General features: G+C 41.0%; 1 protein-coding gene across 1 annotated transcript in view; it reads right to left on the reverse strand.

Annotated features, from left to right (window-relative positions):
* Positions 1-1,918: 1,918 nt before the first annotated feature.
* LOC100698875 (transcription factor IIIB 90 kDa subunit) overlaps positions 1,919-16,815 on the reverse strand; it is a 122,029-nt gene continuing 107,132 nt past the window's right edge. Inside the window, exons 17-19 of the mRNA XM_019348966.2 lie at positions 15,817-15,868; positions 5,778-5,936; positions 1,919-3,626 (exon numbers count right to left, since the gene is read on the reverse strand). Of these exons, the coding sequence (XP_019204511.1) occupies positions 5,880-5,936; positions 15,817-15,868 (109 nt within the window). The 3' untranslated portion in view covers positions 1,919-3,626; positions 5,778-5,879. The remainder of the gene's footprint in view (positions 3,627-5,777; positions 5,937-15,816; positions 15,869-16,815) is intronic.

Raw genomic sequence — 16,815 nt, forward strand, 5'->3', positions numbered from 1 at the left:
GATCCGGGAGATTTTTTTTCTTTTAAGTGTCCTTTCCCTCTTCCCCTCTGTTTTTCTTTTCCTTTATCTTTCTTTCTCCCTTTCCTATCCCCCAGCCATGTCTGTCCCGTCCGTAACAACTGAAAATAAAATAAAATAAAATAAATAATAACAACAAAGGTTGATCAAATGGACCAATACAGCAAGGCCGTGATGATCCATTTGGTAAAGTAAATCTGTTGGGTTTCTTTGTTGGCCTTCGGATATCAATTCTGACGGGACAGGCCAAAAAAAACCAAAAAAAAAAGGATTTGCCTGACAGCAACTCAGAAAACCTCAGTGAAGATCTAAGAAAGAAAACTATAGATTTACACAAATTGGTAAGGTTTCTTTAGCCATTTCTGGAGAAGTGTAGATTCCAGAATCATCAGTTTAAACAACTATACATAAGTAGAAGTTACTCAGATGTGTCACCACTTTGCAAAGGTCTGGAAGAAGACCTAAACCATCATCCTTAAATAAGAGGCAAATGCCTTCTGAAGAAAAGTTTTGTGGTCAGTCGAGCCAAAGATTGAGCTTTTAGCCGCAATGACAAGGAGTGTTTCCAGGTGGAAAAGGTGATAAGTTGACTTGACATTTCACAAACTAGACTTTTGACCCTGTGTAGATTACAGACAACCTAAACAATTCTTGTTATTTAAAGTCATTAAAGATGTATGCTGGAAAAAGGAATCATAAGAATCCCCAAATTCTCACGATGAGTGTATTTAAACATCTGACCACAACTGCATGTTAGCAAGGCTCTTCAAACACCAACAGACAAGAATGCCAGGCATATGGTCATCTGCTCGTTAACAATTAATTTTTTGTTGTAGTCTGGAACTTTTGAAAGTCACCAGGTCACCCAAAGGTAGCAAAGCAGGGCTGTTTACCACCGTCAACTTCCTCAAGCAATAATTCACTGTATGTACAGCTGTGTTTTTGAGGTTGCTGCTGGTTGGTGGGTGTTTCAGACGTTACCCAACAGAAAAACACCTCAACAGAATGTCTGCTGCATGCTGTTGCACAATGTTATGCAAACATGTCATCAAGATAGAAACTTTATACCGTTTTCAGGTCTGAACATGACCTGGGTTTTTACTCCAGCCACCTTTAGTTGTTGCTCTTTGTGGATCTGTCTGCCTTCAGGTTTGACTGCAGTGAGTTAAAGGCATGCATGCTGTATGTTTTGGGTCATTCATTTGAACAATGAAGCACCCACTGTTTCTGAAGTTTAGAGATCACTTTATTCATAACATCAATAAATACTGGAAAAGAAAGCACATGGATCACACTTATTCTGCTATGTTTGGCAGATGATGTGGTGTACTGTGGATCATGAACAACTACATGTTGGTGCAAGTTCATTTTGATTTCATCTGTCCAAAGAACCTTGTTCCATCATTGCACAAGCTTCTTTTAAAATGTATTTTCTAGCAGTCTCTTTCTGGAGATCAGATTTTTGCGTCTTGAGGTAAGCCGTGTTATGTGGACATTCAAAACATTTGCTTCACCTCAACTGTATGTATACTGTATGCATATTTTCTCACAAACATTTATTAATTTCAACTGAACTTTTTGGATTATACCATAGAGTTTTATTTCCTAAGTTTGTCATGAAATAATGACAAAATTACAAACACATTTTTCCATGAAGGTGGTCATCAAACATTAGTCCAGATACCTTTGAGCCTGTGAAAACCGGCTCTAATTGTAAGTGGTTAGTGAAATATTTTGTTCAGTCCTTGAATTAAAAGGCTGAAAGACAAATCCATTGTAGTGTAGAAAGGCAAAATGACAAAAATAATGACTGTATTATGGAGGGAACTTAATGGACTCAAAGAACATCTCAGGACAGGAACAGTAGATGTGGAAAAAGCATTTACATCGTCACTTGACATTTCTCAAAAACCAGACAAAAAAAACAAAAAACATTTTTGTATCCATTTAGTGCATTTTTACTGTAGCAGTAAAGGTACACAACATTAGGCAGATGTAACATGAAGACTTAGCAGCAGCAGCAATCAGTCAGGGTGAACCAAGATGCATCATTAAATACTGTTATGTGGATACAGTGAAAAGGCCACAGTCTTCTTCACTCCTCATTTCAACACAAAATTCATTTAAACAAAACTATAGACATCACTCTGGCTGAACTTCCTTATTCATTTGGAAAATATAATCTTGCAGAAATACCTCTGTAGCCTGCAACAGGACATAAGGAATACAAGGTAAATCAGATGATACTATCTCGAGCGTTAATTATAGATAACCAAATAAATCAATAAATAATTAGGACAAGTTCAAACCAAATCGACAGCAAAATCAAAACAAATCCAAATATTTTATTCCTTTAACCAACTCGATTTTTAAATTAAATCCTTACTATGTCCTTACTCACACATAACCCATAACCTAGCTCAAACATATCGAAGGCAACGTGTATGTAATACTGGGTTTAAGCAGACAGCACGCGTCTGTCTGATAAGGCATTCAGAAAACTGATGTTAGCTTGGCAAATACTGATGATTGATCTCACGCTACCTGCTTGTTTTTCCAAGGATGCTATAGTTGAGAGGAAGTGACGCGCAGTCAAGTGTTAAGAATTCAAAGTGTAGATTTAAGCAGACTAGGTTATGCAGTGATCCATTTATTTTGCTGTGTTATAACATCTGAGGGACTCATTTGTGAACATTCGTCCATTCGACATCACTGCTGCTTTGGTATTTGCAGGTCAGGACAAACGCACTTTTCAAACTGGGCTCAGTTTAGGTAAAGTAATTACAACTTTTTATAATAGGTCTACATTCACGACTGTTGTTCCAGCAGCATTTAAAGTTACCACCAAACACCTCAAGATGAACTCAGAGGTTTGATGCCCATATCCTGACAGGTAGAGTTGTTTTGGTAGGCCTGGAAGTTAGTGGTTTAATGCTCTGACTGGTCTTTACAATGCATTCACGCTGAGACTAGCTGTCCTTCTACTACAGTTAATGTATCCACGAATCTGTTCACGGTTCTATCAGCGGAACCAAATATGTCGACTGAAGTCAAGGATGTCCAGTTTTACTGTCAGGCAAAACAAGCACGCAAGTGCTGGCAAGTGTCTCCCAGCTTACAATCCAGAAGACGCTTTTGACTTTTCAATAGTTTGAGATTCATTTGATTCATTAACAAGTTGCTGCAGGTCCTCTGCTTTAGCCCAAATATCTAAGCCAGTTCTTACTGGAAGCACAACCCTTGATTGTGCAGTGTGAGCACTAAAGTCTGCCAGTGTCCTGCACTGATAAATACATATGCACCACTCACTTCCGCCTAAACATCTCTGGTAGCATCCAGTAAGTATGTCCTCCCAGATCAGTCCAGCTGGGACACCAAATGGAATGAGGAGCTTAATTATTATTTATTCGTACACATTTATTCCTGATGGTAAATTTCCCATTCTGCTCGCCATTACAGCTCCCACCATCTGTAGCTGCAGCCACTTAGTGTCCCGTAGTAAACATTAGATTCTTTTGGGAATTCAAAACTGTCCACACAGTCGAGGATAGCAACCGAGAGGGGCTGCCGCTAGAATCCATCGTCGTAATCTCCGTCACAGCCGTAATCTGGAGGGTGGGAGAGAAATAGAGGCTTTAGATACACTGAATGAAGAACGATGAGTTGGTGTTGAAATCTGCAGTACGCACTCTGAAAACCACATAAAATGTGTCAGTGGAGACAAGTTGCTAAGATTTTAATGAAGACGTATAAAAGAACTTGCCTGTTTTATTTGGACCGTATATTTTGCATAACAACAGGGAATCCTTCCCTTTCTTTCTTATCCTAATGGCCTGGAGCCAAAATGGATTTCTGAGATGCAAGTAAATAAAATGTTCTCAGATCTCTGGGAAACTGCAGTCAGCTGGTGGTATCTCTAGTCAGAATGAAATGATTGAACTTCTACAGCAGCCTCTGAGCTGCATGCACATCCATAACGACTTCCTGGTGTGTGCCCAAACTTTGCAAACAGCCAAGTTTTAATTTCCTCAACTGCTAATGCTACTCTTCCAGTGTGATCCGACAAAACTGCTCTGGCATTTATCTACATTTATCTACTTTAATTTTTATTGATATGGTCAGAAAGTTTTAACTTTAATATTGAGGTTGCAACCTAATTTTTTGTCCAATCCATACAGATTAGAGTTTCAGTGCAAAAAGGTATGTGGAAGTAAACGATGAAGTAAAAGTTTGGTAACAAAAATTGCAATTCCTCTAATGACCACTTGAGGCTGCCTCTGAAAGGAGGACATGTTTAAAGCCTGGAACGAAACCATTTTGGTTTCTGGTGTCATCTTCATTGCATTCATTTGGCTCAACGTCCCCACGCATCTACCAGTTTCAGAGGCTGGACGAGGCTGACCCTGACCTTCTGGCCAAGAACAAACAAAGAGCCCCCCTACAGGAATCAATTAAATAGCTCAGGACTTTTTTTTATTGCAGCAGAGTCAGACCTTAAAGTTTAACAGCCTGAGACATAAAGCGAAGAAATTTAATCTTACCGAGGGCTCATTAAAACGTGCCGGGAGTCCGAGCAGAAAGAGAGCCAAGACCCAGAGAGGCAGATTCATTAAGGGAAAGAAAGAAAGAGAAAAACGATTCCAACTGTTTCACAGTCCAGACACATTTAGTCTTACTGAGAAGTGACAAAGCAGTCTGCCACTCAAAGTGTCAACTAAAGTCAAATGTTAAGAGGAGAAAGTGCAGAGAGGAATTCTCACTTTCATCAACGTTTCATCATTTCCCTCCATGTTTACAGAGCCGCCTGGCTCCTGACTTTAATTTGCTTTTTATCAGTTCAGTGTGATTTCTCATGAACTCATTCTCAACAATTAACCAAAAACAGTTGCTACTTATTCACCTTTTTAATGTAACAGTTATTGTTAGCATAGATGCAGCAGAGCAAACTACACAAAGTGGTTAAAGTGGTTAAATCTTTATTGTGATGATGTGTTGACTTAAAACTAAAGCTAAAAAGCTGCAAAAAGTTACTCAGACGTAGTAAATGGAGACAACAGCAACTTAGTCATTTACTCAGACAATAGTTTTATGTAATTATAACCACTATTTCATGCCTGTGAGGTAACCAGACCTCTCTTACCCCAGCCACCTGGAGCCTCCTCCCAGCTGGACGTGCCTGAAACACTTCCCCTAGGAAGCATCCAGGAGGCATCCTGGTCAGATGCCCAAAGCACCTTAAATGCCTGCTTTGATGCAGAGGAGTGCCAGCTCTACTCTGAGACCCTCTCAAGCGACCAAGCTCCTCCACCTATTGTTAAGACCGAACCCAGACAGCCCCTGGGGAAAGCTCATTTATGCCCTCTGTATTGGCGATCTCATCTTTCTGTCACTACCCAGCTCAGGCCATCGTTGAGGTTTTGCAGTCACAACGCTTTACCTCAACAGATCAGTCCAGCAACAGCCTGTCAATCTCCGGCTCCCTTCTTCTGTCACTTGTGAATAAAACCCAGAGATACCTGAACTCCTTAACATACTCCATGAACATATACTTAGACAAAAGCGATGTGGTACAGTGTGGATTTGCTTTCATCAAGAAGTCAAATGAAATCATACTAATGCTCAAAAGATGAAAATGTTCAACTAGAAAGGTGTGCAGGAAAATAAAATGTAGTTGGATCTGTTATGTTTAGATATTAAATAAGTTGTGTATGCAGAAAGCTGTAGCCTCAGTCAGAAGATAGCAGATACGTTAAACCCACCGTTGCTGCCCAGCATCTCCAAGGCACTGACACAAGTCTCGTCCTCCTCATCTTCTTCCTCATCAGCGGGGACGTCGTCATACACAACTGGCCCGCTCTCCACTACCACCCCGCTGGCAGGGGCTTCAACGGGCAGCGGCAGGGGTTGGAGCTGCCGATCTGTACAAACAGGAAATATTGTTGCTTGTGAGCAGACATGCATCGTTGAGTATTTTTAATATTTTCCTCGGCAGGACACAAGTTTGCCCTCGGGAAATCTAAGCCAGATCTGATCTCGTATGCCCCACTTCCTTTAAAATGAAAAAATAACAAACAGTGTAGTATCAGTGATGGTGTGGAGGTGTGGAGCTGTAGGGCAGGTGGAGGGTACGCGCCGTGGTGAGATGTTTCATTTGCCGCACTTCTCCACATATGACTAAATACAGCATCGGAGCGTGACCACAACCTTATCTTACAACAAGTTATTACCTCATTTCAGATTCTGCCTTTTTTTTTTTAAATCTGCATAGTCTACAGTGCACTCTGTATCATATGAAAGGATGAGAAATTAATCAGAGCCTCGGGGTAAAAACACCCTTCAAAGTTCATAAAAAAACAGAAGCCTGTGAAATTAAAAGTGAAGGGCTAAGGGTGAGCATGAGGGACAAAAATGTAATTAGAGTGCCCTTTCTTTTTTTCACCGCTTTTCACATTGTCTGGGTTGAGCTGTCACATGTTTTGTGCGTAGATGTGATAAATTCCCCTCGAGGGCAACTGCAGGTGACTCTAAACCAGCGGAGTCTTTCCAGTCGCACGCTGGGAGCCAAAAACAGAGTTGTTTTTGATCAGAAATCAACCCACCTGAAACTGCAGGAAATGTAGGCAGCGTGACGGCAGCAGTAGGAGAAAGTAAACAAGTGGTATAGGTGGAAAAAAAGGACTCGGTGGAAGGAAAGGACTCTGAGGGGACCATTTTCCAGGTGTGGAATCGATGATGAAACAAATGTCAGCAGTACAAATGTAGAGCTGTCTGCCTTTATGACCCATCAAGCAACCTTTCTCAAAAAAAGGAAAACAAGTCAAACCAGAGATTAAATATGTATAAACTGTAAACTGCACTCAGCACTCCCTGACAGCAGCAGTCTCCTCCAGCAGAACAAACACTACTCAAGGTTAACCCGAGTAACACTGGAAAAAAGCCACTGAGCCACCAGATCCTACTTCCAAGCATTCGTGGAATGCTCTAGAATAGCGGTGTCAAACCTAAGGCCTGTGGGCCAAAATTGTCCCTACAAAGCTTCCAATGTGGCCCACTGGATGTCTTTGAACAATGTGAAAGTGGGCACATTTTGGACCAAGTTTGTTTTCATGTAAAATGAATTTGACGTTCCTGCTCAAGCTCAAGTCCCCACCTCTCAATGCAAAGGAGCCATTCAGCTGCCAACATCGTCCTGCTATACTGGGATGCAGACATGCCCAGAGGTACGACAGGGAGCTGCACAATGTTAGGCAGGTAGATTTAAGGTAATGGTTGATGAGTGCATTTATGGAGAATGGCTGATTTTCGCTTTTTGTGCATGAGCCAAGAGTTAAAAAACAATTTTTTAAGCTTCCTGCTGTAGCTGGATAAGCAGAACTGCAGTGTATGGTGGCTTTTCAAGCTTGAACAAGCTGCACTTGCAAACAGATGAAACTCAAGCAAAACCAAACAAACTGAAAACAAAGCTGCAGCATGGAGGAAAATAAGAAAAGCTACGAGCAGAAAACACAACTGGATATTAAAACGTGCTGACCACGGTCCAGCAGCGGAACCTCTGCTGTACTGGAGAATGCCTCGTCCATCCAGGCCTAATAAGCCACTAACCACTGGAAGTAAAGTGATGACTTGGTCCAGATGTTTGGTATACAGCTTCATGTCGCTGATGTCAGTGTGTCAAAATGACCCTACGGTAGTAGAAACAAATTAAACTCCGGTACACATAGTACGCTCCGTGTCGATATATTCAGCCCTGTATGACAAAGAAAATTTCCCCTTGGAAAACACTGGAGTACCTCCAGTCTCATTCTGAACAATCACATCTTCATTCCAATCTGAGCTTTATTTATTTTGCTTAGTGATGGAAAGTACAGATATCAAACAGACTATTGCACCAGGGAGACCAGATGTACATTGGTTTTATATTTTTTTCTGCTTTCCAGCCTGCCATAAGCTAGACAATAATACAACGTCGAAACTCATGCAAGTCTCGCTTTTTTGCTGCAAATGTCTTTAGAATAAAAAAAATGTTGTTTAGAGGGAACGCATGCAGTTGTACAACTGCAGCTACAAGGGAACCTACACGAAATTGCCTTCCTTTGAGCCAGGGCTAATTATAAAGCTGGAGCAGAGGCAGGTGGAGGGTCCACAGTGTGACGGAGAGATATTTCTTTTCTCCTCAGCTAAAACCTGTAGGAGTTCCTGCTGGGCCTTTCATTCCTGCCTTCTTTCTCCCCCTTCAATTTTCATTTCCTCCTCCATCCTTCCTTCCTTTCCTCCCACCTTTCTTTTATTTCACATCTCCTCTGTTTTGCTCCATTTAAAAAAAAAAAAAAAAATTCTACCCACATCCTTTCTCGCTTTGTCCATCTCTCTGATTGTTCCTTTATGCACTGCTTCTTCTTTTGGCTTAGACTTGTGTTTTTTCCATCCTCAGATTTGGATAAAACCCAAAGATTGTACAATAAATTTAAAAAAATAAATAAATCCAGTGCAAAAACATTCTGCTGTCCCTTCCTTTCCCTTCTCTGCTTCTCTTTTGTTTCCTCTTATTCCTCACAGTGGAAACCAGCTGGCTTTAACCTCACAGCTCATTAGCTGCTGCTGAACAGCAGTCATAATGTGGGGGAAATAAAAAAATAATTAAAACGAAAACATAACGACATAAAAACGGTGCTCCAGACTAATTAGGAGGTGAGAGCTGTTAAATGGGTCAGGATGAGAGGAGAGGAAGCTGTGGCGAGGGACAGACAAGAAGTTTCTTTGTGTTGGTGTGAACTATTCGGCACTGCTCCTCATAATTACACAGAGATAATGTTCCACTACAAATATCATGTTGCATGTTCAAAAAGAAAGCTCTCCAGCAGTCGAATATTTACTGCTTTAGCTTACTTTAAGTTTCGGCCCTCTAACAAGGGGATTGGTTGTTAGGAGCGAGAAAGCAACCGGGGAATAAGAAGGTTTTATTGGTGTGAAGATGTAGACATCTGATAGCCTGGAGTTACTCATGCACAAGACAGCTGGGAAAAAAAGAGTTAAAGGGAGCAAACCACAGTGTGGAATAAGAGTTTTGGATAATGACAGCCACTACATCTAAATCCCTATTTCCAAAATAGTAGAGAGGCTTTCTAAAAAGTAACTAAAAATCAGTGCCATGACTTGCAAACTCTATAACTGAATTTAATCAAGCTGCAGACATTTAGTCAGAGATATTTAATTATTTTTAGAAAAATGGACACATTTCAAAGTTGGGGCGGGACCAAAAAGAAAGAAAGAGAGAAGGAAAAAGCTGTGTAATGCTGAGAACAGATGGAGAAAACATGGAACATCTTACAAATAATTACACCAATTAGTAACAAGCTTGCATTTAGAAAGAGCATTTGAGACACGCTCAGTTGTTCTGAAACAAAGAAGGGCAGGAGTTAACCGATCCTTGATGAACTGCATGTGCAGATTCTTCAGATTATTATTTTACAAAGTAATCAATTTGTAGATTTCATCATTAACAGATTCCAAGATTCTAGAGAAATTCATGTATGCAAAGGACAAAACAAAAAAACAATGTTCCTTGGTCCAGCCATGGACAATGGATAAAATCAGGACTTTGTAGTGGAAATCACTTCATGTGTGGAGTGGACTGAGGTCTTTGGTCTGACTGATAAAAATGTGAAACTTTTAACGATACTTAGTTCAAAAGTTAACTCGTATTCATGCTTTTTTTTGTGTCAAGGTGCATTAGTGCACATGGCATGGAGAATGTGTAACACTACACTGATCAGGCCAAACATTATGATGTGATGGTCCTGGTCTGCAGCTATGCAGCCCCATATCCAACAAACTGCGATCCACTCTGTGTTCTGACGACTCCCTGTCACTACCAGCATTAACTTTATTGGTAATTTGAGCTACAGTGGCTCATCAGCTGGATCGGATCACACAGCAAGATCCTACAAACAATCAGTCGCTCAACAATCAAAACTTTATAATTGTTTGTTAGACTGAGTATCCAGGTTAATGACATTTAATATACCACTTAAATTTGTATGTATTATTAGCATCCATGTGTGAATTAATATGGATAAAAGAAGGGTAAATGGAAGATACTTGAATAGTCCTATTTACTCTAACTGAGCACTTAAAGCTCTTTTTACTACAAGTCTCACCCAATCAAATTGGGGCTCATTATCATGCCCAAAGATACTTCAACATACAGACTGAAGTAACCACTGATCTTCTCATTGGTAGACAGCCCGCTCAGCCACAACAATCCCGATCAAGCAGAGGTTTTTCATATTTTCATCTTTCTGCATCAATTTTATGACAGCAAAGGTGTTTTCCTGGGGTGAGGGAGCAGGTCGCTGTGTTTCTGCAGGATGAGCTAAAATTGGTGCAAAACCATGGGCTTGATCGCTGTCCGGAAAGCTTCGTTGAGAACACTTCAAATACATTCGGCCATCACTTGCCAAAACTATTGCTTGCATAAGCAGGCTATATCTGCAACACCAGCGAGGCTGTGCACAGCTCAAAGCCCTTCCTCCTGTGACCTCATCACCCCTTTCAGATTTCTAAGCTTCTTTGAAAATCCCCACATCTCTTAACTGCGCTGCCTTCTGCCTCCTCCAGCCTGATGCTCAGCCTAAACGTGAGTAGACAAATAGGGGAAAGGGCAGAGAAGAACAGCTGCGCCAGTTTCAAGTTCTCTGTAGTAAACTGATCATTTTCTCCCTCGACTGGCTTTAAAAAAAAAAGAAAAACTGTACAGACTAATTGCTGGGTCACTGGAGACGGTGATGGAAATTGGTTACTGTAAGGCAACGAACAGAAACAGAACAGGTTGGCAAGTAGCGCTCAAAGAACACATCGCTTTTCAATCTGGCCCTGTCGCTGGAATCAAATGGCAACATTACATAACATGAGCTGCGAGCTATGAGCAGCCGCAGCCAATGGCGACGGCCGTTTGCTTCCAGTTCCCAAGGGGAGGTGAGGGGGGGTTGCTAAGTAACAAGCCTTGTTGACCCAGCCCCTTGTGGCAATGTTTTCTTCCTAGTTGACAGAGCCTGAGCTCCCTGAGCTACTCTATTCAGGGCTGCCAGCAGCACATGATGGAGAGGGAGACAAAGGCTGTGAGGAGGAGGAGAAGAGGGGGGAGATGAAGGGATTGGAAGGAATGTGGAGGAAAGAGAGGAAATATGAAAAGAAGAGTGACGGGAAAAAGAGGACAGCAGCAGAGTGAGGCAATAATGGGAAGAGATGAGGAAAGAGAAAGCAGGCAGAGATTCGCAGGACTCGAGGGAATGATGGTTAATGTGAAATGAAGAAAGAAAAGAGTGGGAGATTTTAAAAAGCAGATGATTCGCTTGTTTTTCACCAAGTTTTAGCTGCAACTTGCAGTTTCAGTGATTCCCTCAACTTAGAAAACACAAGTTGTTTTTAACATCATTAACACCACAAGAGCCACAAATATGACAAATTCACTTGGAAGCTTTTCGGGGTTTTTTGTTTTTTCCACATTATAGAAATAAAGTGAAATTATTTAAAGTCTTCACATTTGGGACACAAACCAGCATGCATTCTCCCAACAGCATGTGTGACTGTGTTTACCGCTGGTTTTTTAACAGAAATGTTTTATTTAACATTAATCTTTATAACATGTTTGTTAAATAATCTTAAAAGTTGGACAAAAATAATCATAGTGTTTCTTTTTTTCAGCCAAAAATATTGCAGAGCTTTTTATACAGTTTAGGAAATAAGTATTTGATCCCCTGCTGAATTTATAAGTTTGCTCACTTCCAAACAAATGAACAGTCTCTAACTTTGATAGTAGTTTTATGTTAATGGTAACAGAATATAAAGCAAAAGTTACAAATTGATTTGCGTGACATTGAGTGAAATAAGTATTTGATCCCAGGAAGAATTCTGGCTCCCATAGACCTGCAGTGTGCCCATGCAACACACAGACTACCATCTATCAATTAATGATACTCCTGATCTCAGCTCGTTACATGTCACATCAACCATACTCGTCCACAGAAACAGTTTATCCATCCCAAAAGGACGTCAGGGACAAGATCGCAGGCCTGCACGAGGCTGGAATTGGCTACAAGACCTTCAACATGACGCTTGGTGAAAACAGGAGACGACCAAAATCTCTCCTGAGATGTTTGCAAACCTGGTGATCAACAACAAGAAAGATCTTACCGCTGTGCTTGCCAACAAGGGTTTCTCCAACAAGTACCAAGTCAGTTCCTATGAGCTCATTAACTCACTGCTTAAATTCTGATGTGGGTCAGTCTTTGGTGTTAAATCTCAACAACACTGTGGATCTTCTAACCCGGGATATTCCTCAGCAATTAACAATCATCAACAGTTCTGCTAGGCACAGGCCACAGCAAGGAGTGAGGAGATGGAACTGCCAGGAGCCGAGAAGCGCTGCTCTAAAACCAGGTACTTTCTGATGGAGGAAGCTCACATTTTATACTTATGATTCCCTGACAGAATTTCTCATCCGCATAATCCTGTAAATGGTCCGACTGTCAGTCAGCTGATCTCATCTATAACAAAAATAACTGACATTTTTACTTCCCAAACCCTGCACGTCAAGTCAAACTCCTGCTGCTTCTCTACAGAGTGGTTAAAAATGAGGAACACGGAAAAAGCGGTGAAAAGAGAGAAATAAATTATATAAGAAATGAGAATGACAAGGGATTAAAAGACTGTTAGGGAAGTGTAAAATGAGATATGGAAAAAAGTAAGGATGAAGAAGTCAAGAAAGCTACATTTAAGACTTTGAAACTAGTAACGCTACCCTTAACTGAAATGAAGTCCAATTTAAATCAAATTAAAAATCAAAGCAGAAGAGACTGCCCCCATTTCTGAATGGAAAGCTATGAAGCTATAAATGGTCAGAATGAGGACATTTGGAAACTAACTGCTCAAAGCCAAGAAGTCTAACTAGGTTTAGTAAGGCAGATAAGACACATTAGCAAAAAGTAAACTCCTTCTGTGTGGACTGATCGGCAACTGGCCAACAAAAGGCTGCTGTATCACTGCAGTGTGATAAAAAAATACCCCTGAAGCTGCTGTTTAAGACATTTTTATGTTCAAGTTTAAGGCTATATTTATTTTAAGAGTCTGTCAGAATTTTTTTAGAAGCAGTCAATGCCCGGGAGAAAGAAAGAGTGAAGGAGGAGTAATATAGCAAGGGCAAACAAAGACACAGAGCGGTTCACCTCTCACACGGCCCGAGAGGAGATTTATTTATTGCTGCCTGCTCCGCAGAAATCAGCAATCAGCTTTTATTGGCCGAGCAGGAGAGCCTGACACAGACTTACAATATGTCTGTTACAGTTACAGGTTCATGGTAGTTTGGTTATTGTCAAACAAACATAAAAAGACCAAAATCAACAATAAATGTATCCAACCACCAACAACTGCGTGGCTACGCGAAGCCTAATTTATATGATTCCTCTGAGTAATTCAGGCTCTCTGCAGATTTACATCGTATTCAGTGTCACAGTGCATCTGCATCTTAATATACAGTGCTCAAACAAAAGACAAAAAGAACAAGAACCAGATATCTATACTGATATGAACTAGGTAATGTGTTAGGAACACAAGGATGGGACATCGATTGATGGAAATGAAGATTATAAACTCACAGACGACTGATTTCAAAATAAAATTACAATTTAGAAGGATGACATGGCAAGCTAGTCCATTTTCACGATGTAGTACTCTATAGTCTGCTTGGCTCCCACATGCTTGTATGCATGGCTGACAACATCGGGGCATCCTCCTAATGACATGATGGATGCTGTCCTGCAGGATCTTCTCCCAGATGTGGACCAGAGCATCACTGAGCTCCTGGACACTCTGAGGGGTTACCTGGCAGCATCGGATGGAGCAAAACATAATGTCTATTGGGTTGAGTTGAGTTTCTGTTGGTCAGGTGACCACCTACTGGCACTCAGGGTTCTGTTGCCTAGTTTATAGAGGTCTATGCGCCCTCCTAGGATATGCCTGTCACCAAAGCCATCACCAAAACGGTCATGCTGAACAATGTTACAGGCAAAATAACTGTCTCTATGGCTTCTTAAGACCCCTTCACATGTCTGTCACATGTGTTTATGGTGAACTTGCTGTCATCTGTTAAAAAAGAGCAGATGGTAGACCTGCCAAATCTGGTATTCTATGGCAAATGCTAATCAGGCACCGCAGTGAGCACAGGGCCAACTAGAGCAGGGGTCTCCAACTCAGTCCTTGAGAGCTACTGTCCTACAGCTTTTAGATGCATCCCCACTCCAAGACAGCTGAATCAAATGAAGGACAGCAGCTCTCGAGGACTGGACTTGGAGACCCCTGCACTAGAGGTCGTACTGTTGGGCCCTCAGGCCACCTTCATGAAGTCTGTTCCTGATTGTTTGGTCAGAGACACTCACATCAGTGACCTGCTAGAGGTCATTTTGTAGCTCCCAGTGCTGATGCAAACTGCTGATAGGTTAAAGACCTTCTATGGCCCTGTCCAGCTCTCCTAGAGTAACTGCCTCTCTCCTGGAATCTAATCCATGCTCTTCAGACTGTGCTGGGAGGCAGAGTAAACCTTCTGAAAATGTCACTTATTGATGTGGCATCATGGAGAAGTTGGACTACCTGTGGTCCAGGTAACATTAAATGCTACCAGCAGTGACACTGACTCAAGCCAAACGCAAAACAAGTGAAAACAGTCAGAAAAGATCAGGAGGGAAAAATGTCGGTGGCCTCCACCTTTAAAACCATTCCTGTTTCGTGTTTGTCTCATCATGGCTCCTCTAGTGCGCCTGTTATTAATTTCATTAAAACTAAAGCAGTTAAAACCAATCAACAACCCCCTCTGCTACTTAACTGACCAGATCATAGAAAAGTTTAAATGATTTGCTACTTCACTCTGATTAAAATGTATTCCTTTAATTCTTTTGAGCAGCATATTTGCCATGATGATACCAGGTAATACCAGCTTTTATAAAGCCTCAACTAGTTTGAAGCAACACATTTTCGTCGTGGCAGGAAAAATGAATTGCCTTGTAGTTTTTTTCACCCTCACAAGCTATGGTGATCACCTTGAATACACAAATAAGGACTAGACCTTCTGCTTCACTGAGGTTAGTGACACATTTATAAATAATCATTTATCATTATATGTAATAGGAAATTCAATTGAGAAACCAATTATGACAAACCATGTGAAAGAAGCAGGATAAATCCAGGTACTTTCTCATTCTACATCAGAAATTCAATTTGCTATAAAGCTTTCCTGCTCACTGATTTGCAATCACCCACAGTGCAGTACAACTCGGAGATATTCATTTGGCAGCAGTGGTTGTCGTCCCCCCACCCTCCCAAAAAAATGTTAAAAATTGCTCGATGTTAAGTTGCGAGCCTTATTATTGCCTAACCCGCTTCCCCGTTTGTTCACATAGACCACACAGGAAAAGCATTTTTTTTTTATTAAGTAAAGCAAGCAACAGCAGTGATGACAAGACTGGACCGTCAATCTGGTTACTTCATCCACTTTCACTGTAAGGAATATCAAGGCCACTCTTCCCCTTGAAAATACTCTTATTCACACAGCATAGTCAAAATACAGTGAAGCAAAGGAAGACTCTGAACCCGAGTGAGTGTGTTAAAGTAAACGTGAGAAGTTAAGTGACTGATCGACATGGGGACTGAGGTGTCGTGCATTTTAGGAGCAGCGGGGCAGCGAGAGTTGTAGTGAACCAGAGTGTCAGAGAGGAAGAGGAGATGCTGTGAAGATGAATGGAAGCTTACCTGCTCCGTGGCCAGCTTTTTGTTGGGCTGTCCGCTGATGAATGGCTGTAGCCTGCAACACAGACAGCAACATCATCACTCTTAGCCTTCTTTATTTTCTTTAGTTTATTTGTTTTATTACTGTTTAACATAAGTCCTCATAGTAAGGCAGAGTAGCTAGCTTGTATTTGACACATTGCTAACATCAAACTCAAACATTAAACATGTTTTCTATGTTCTATCTATTCTAGGTTCTACTGTGAATAAAATCAGGTTAATGATATTTGCAGTTTCACAGCATCCCAGCAAACTTTCTTCTTCAGTGGAATCATAGACTCCACTTAGATGTAATTGGATCATAATTGTTGTATTAATATGTACATCACCTTGGTGTTGTAACTAGATTATTTTATGTTATATGGCACCCCATAAACAGCAGCTTCCACAACACCCAAACCAACACATCTGGACTTCGTTGACACAGGCTGTGTGTGCAACCAGCAATATTCATCAGTACTGGACAAACACTGTTCCTGTAGGGTCTTACAATATAACCTTACAATATAAAGTGCCTTAAGGTGACTGTTGTTGTGATTTAGTGCTTTATAAATAAAACTGAAATGAACTGAACAGCACAACAGCCCCTACAGTGAAGCAAACATATTGCCCACAAAGGTTACAGACTAATGGGCTCTCCTTTGTTTTAACAGTGCTGAACAGCAAACACTGAAATGACATGAAATACTCGAAATTAACCTTGATTTTTAACAGCGGCTGGTCTTTATGACCTTGAAGTTGCACGACTGTAGAAAATGAGTTCCATTACTCAAACTGAAGCACAATCTGAAATGCCAGTGAGCCTACAAGAGGATTAAATGTGCGGATTTTATGAACCCCTAAAAGCCTCAAAGTAAGATATTCATTATTTTTCCAGACATTAGAAGATAATAAAATCTTCTATTCTGAGGCCAGTTCAGATTACATTTCACTGTTAACCTCAGCAGCGAGGACACTGCCTGC

Source organism: Oreochromis niloticus, linkage group LG19 (assembly GCF_001858045.2).
Source record: "Oreochromis niloticus isolate F11D_XX linkage group LG19, O_niloticus_UMD_NMBU, whole genome shotgun sequence".
Classification (NCBI taxonomy): domain Eukaryota; kingdom Metazoa; phylum Chordata; class Actinopteri; order Cichliformes; family Cichlidae; genus Oreochromis; species Oreochromis niloticus.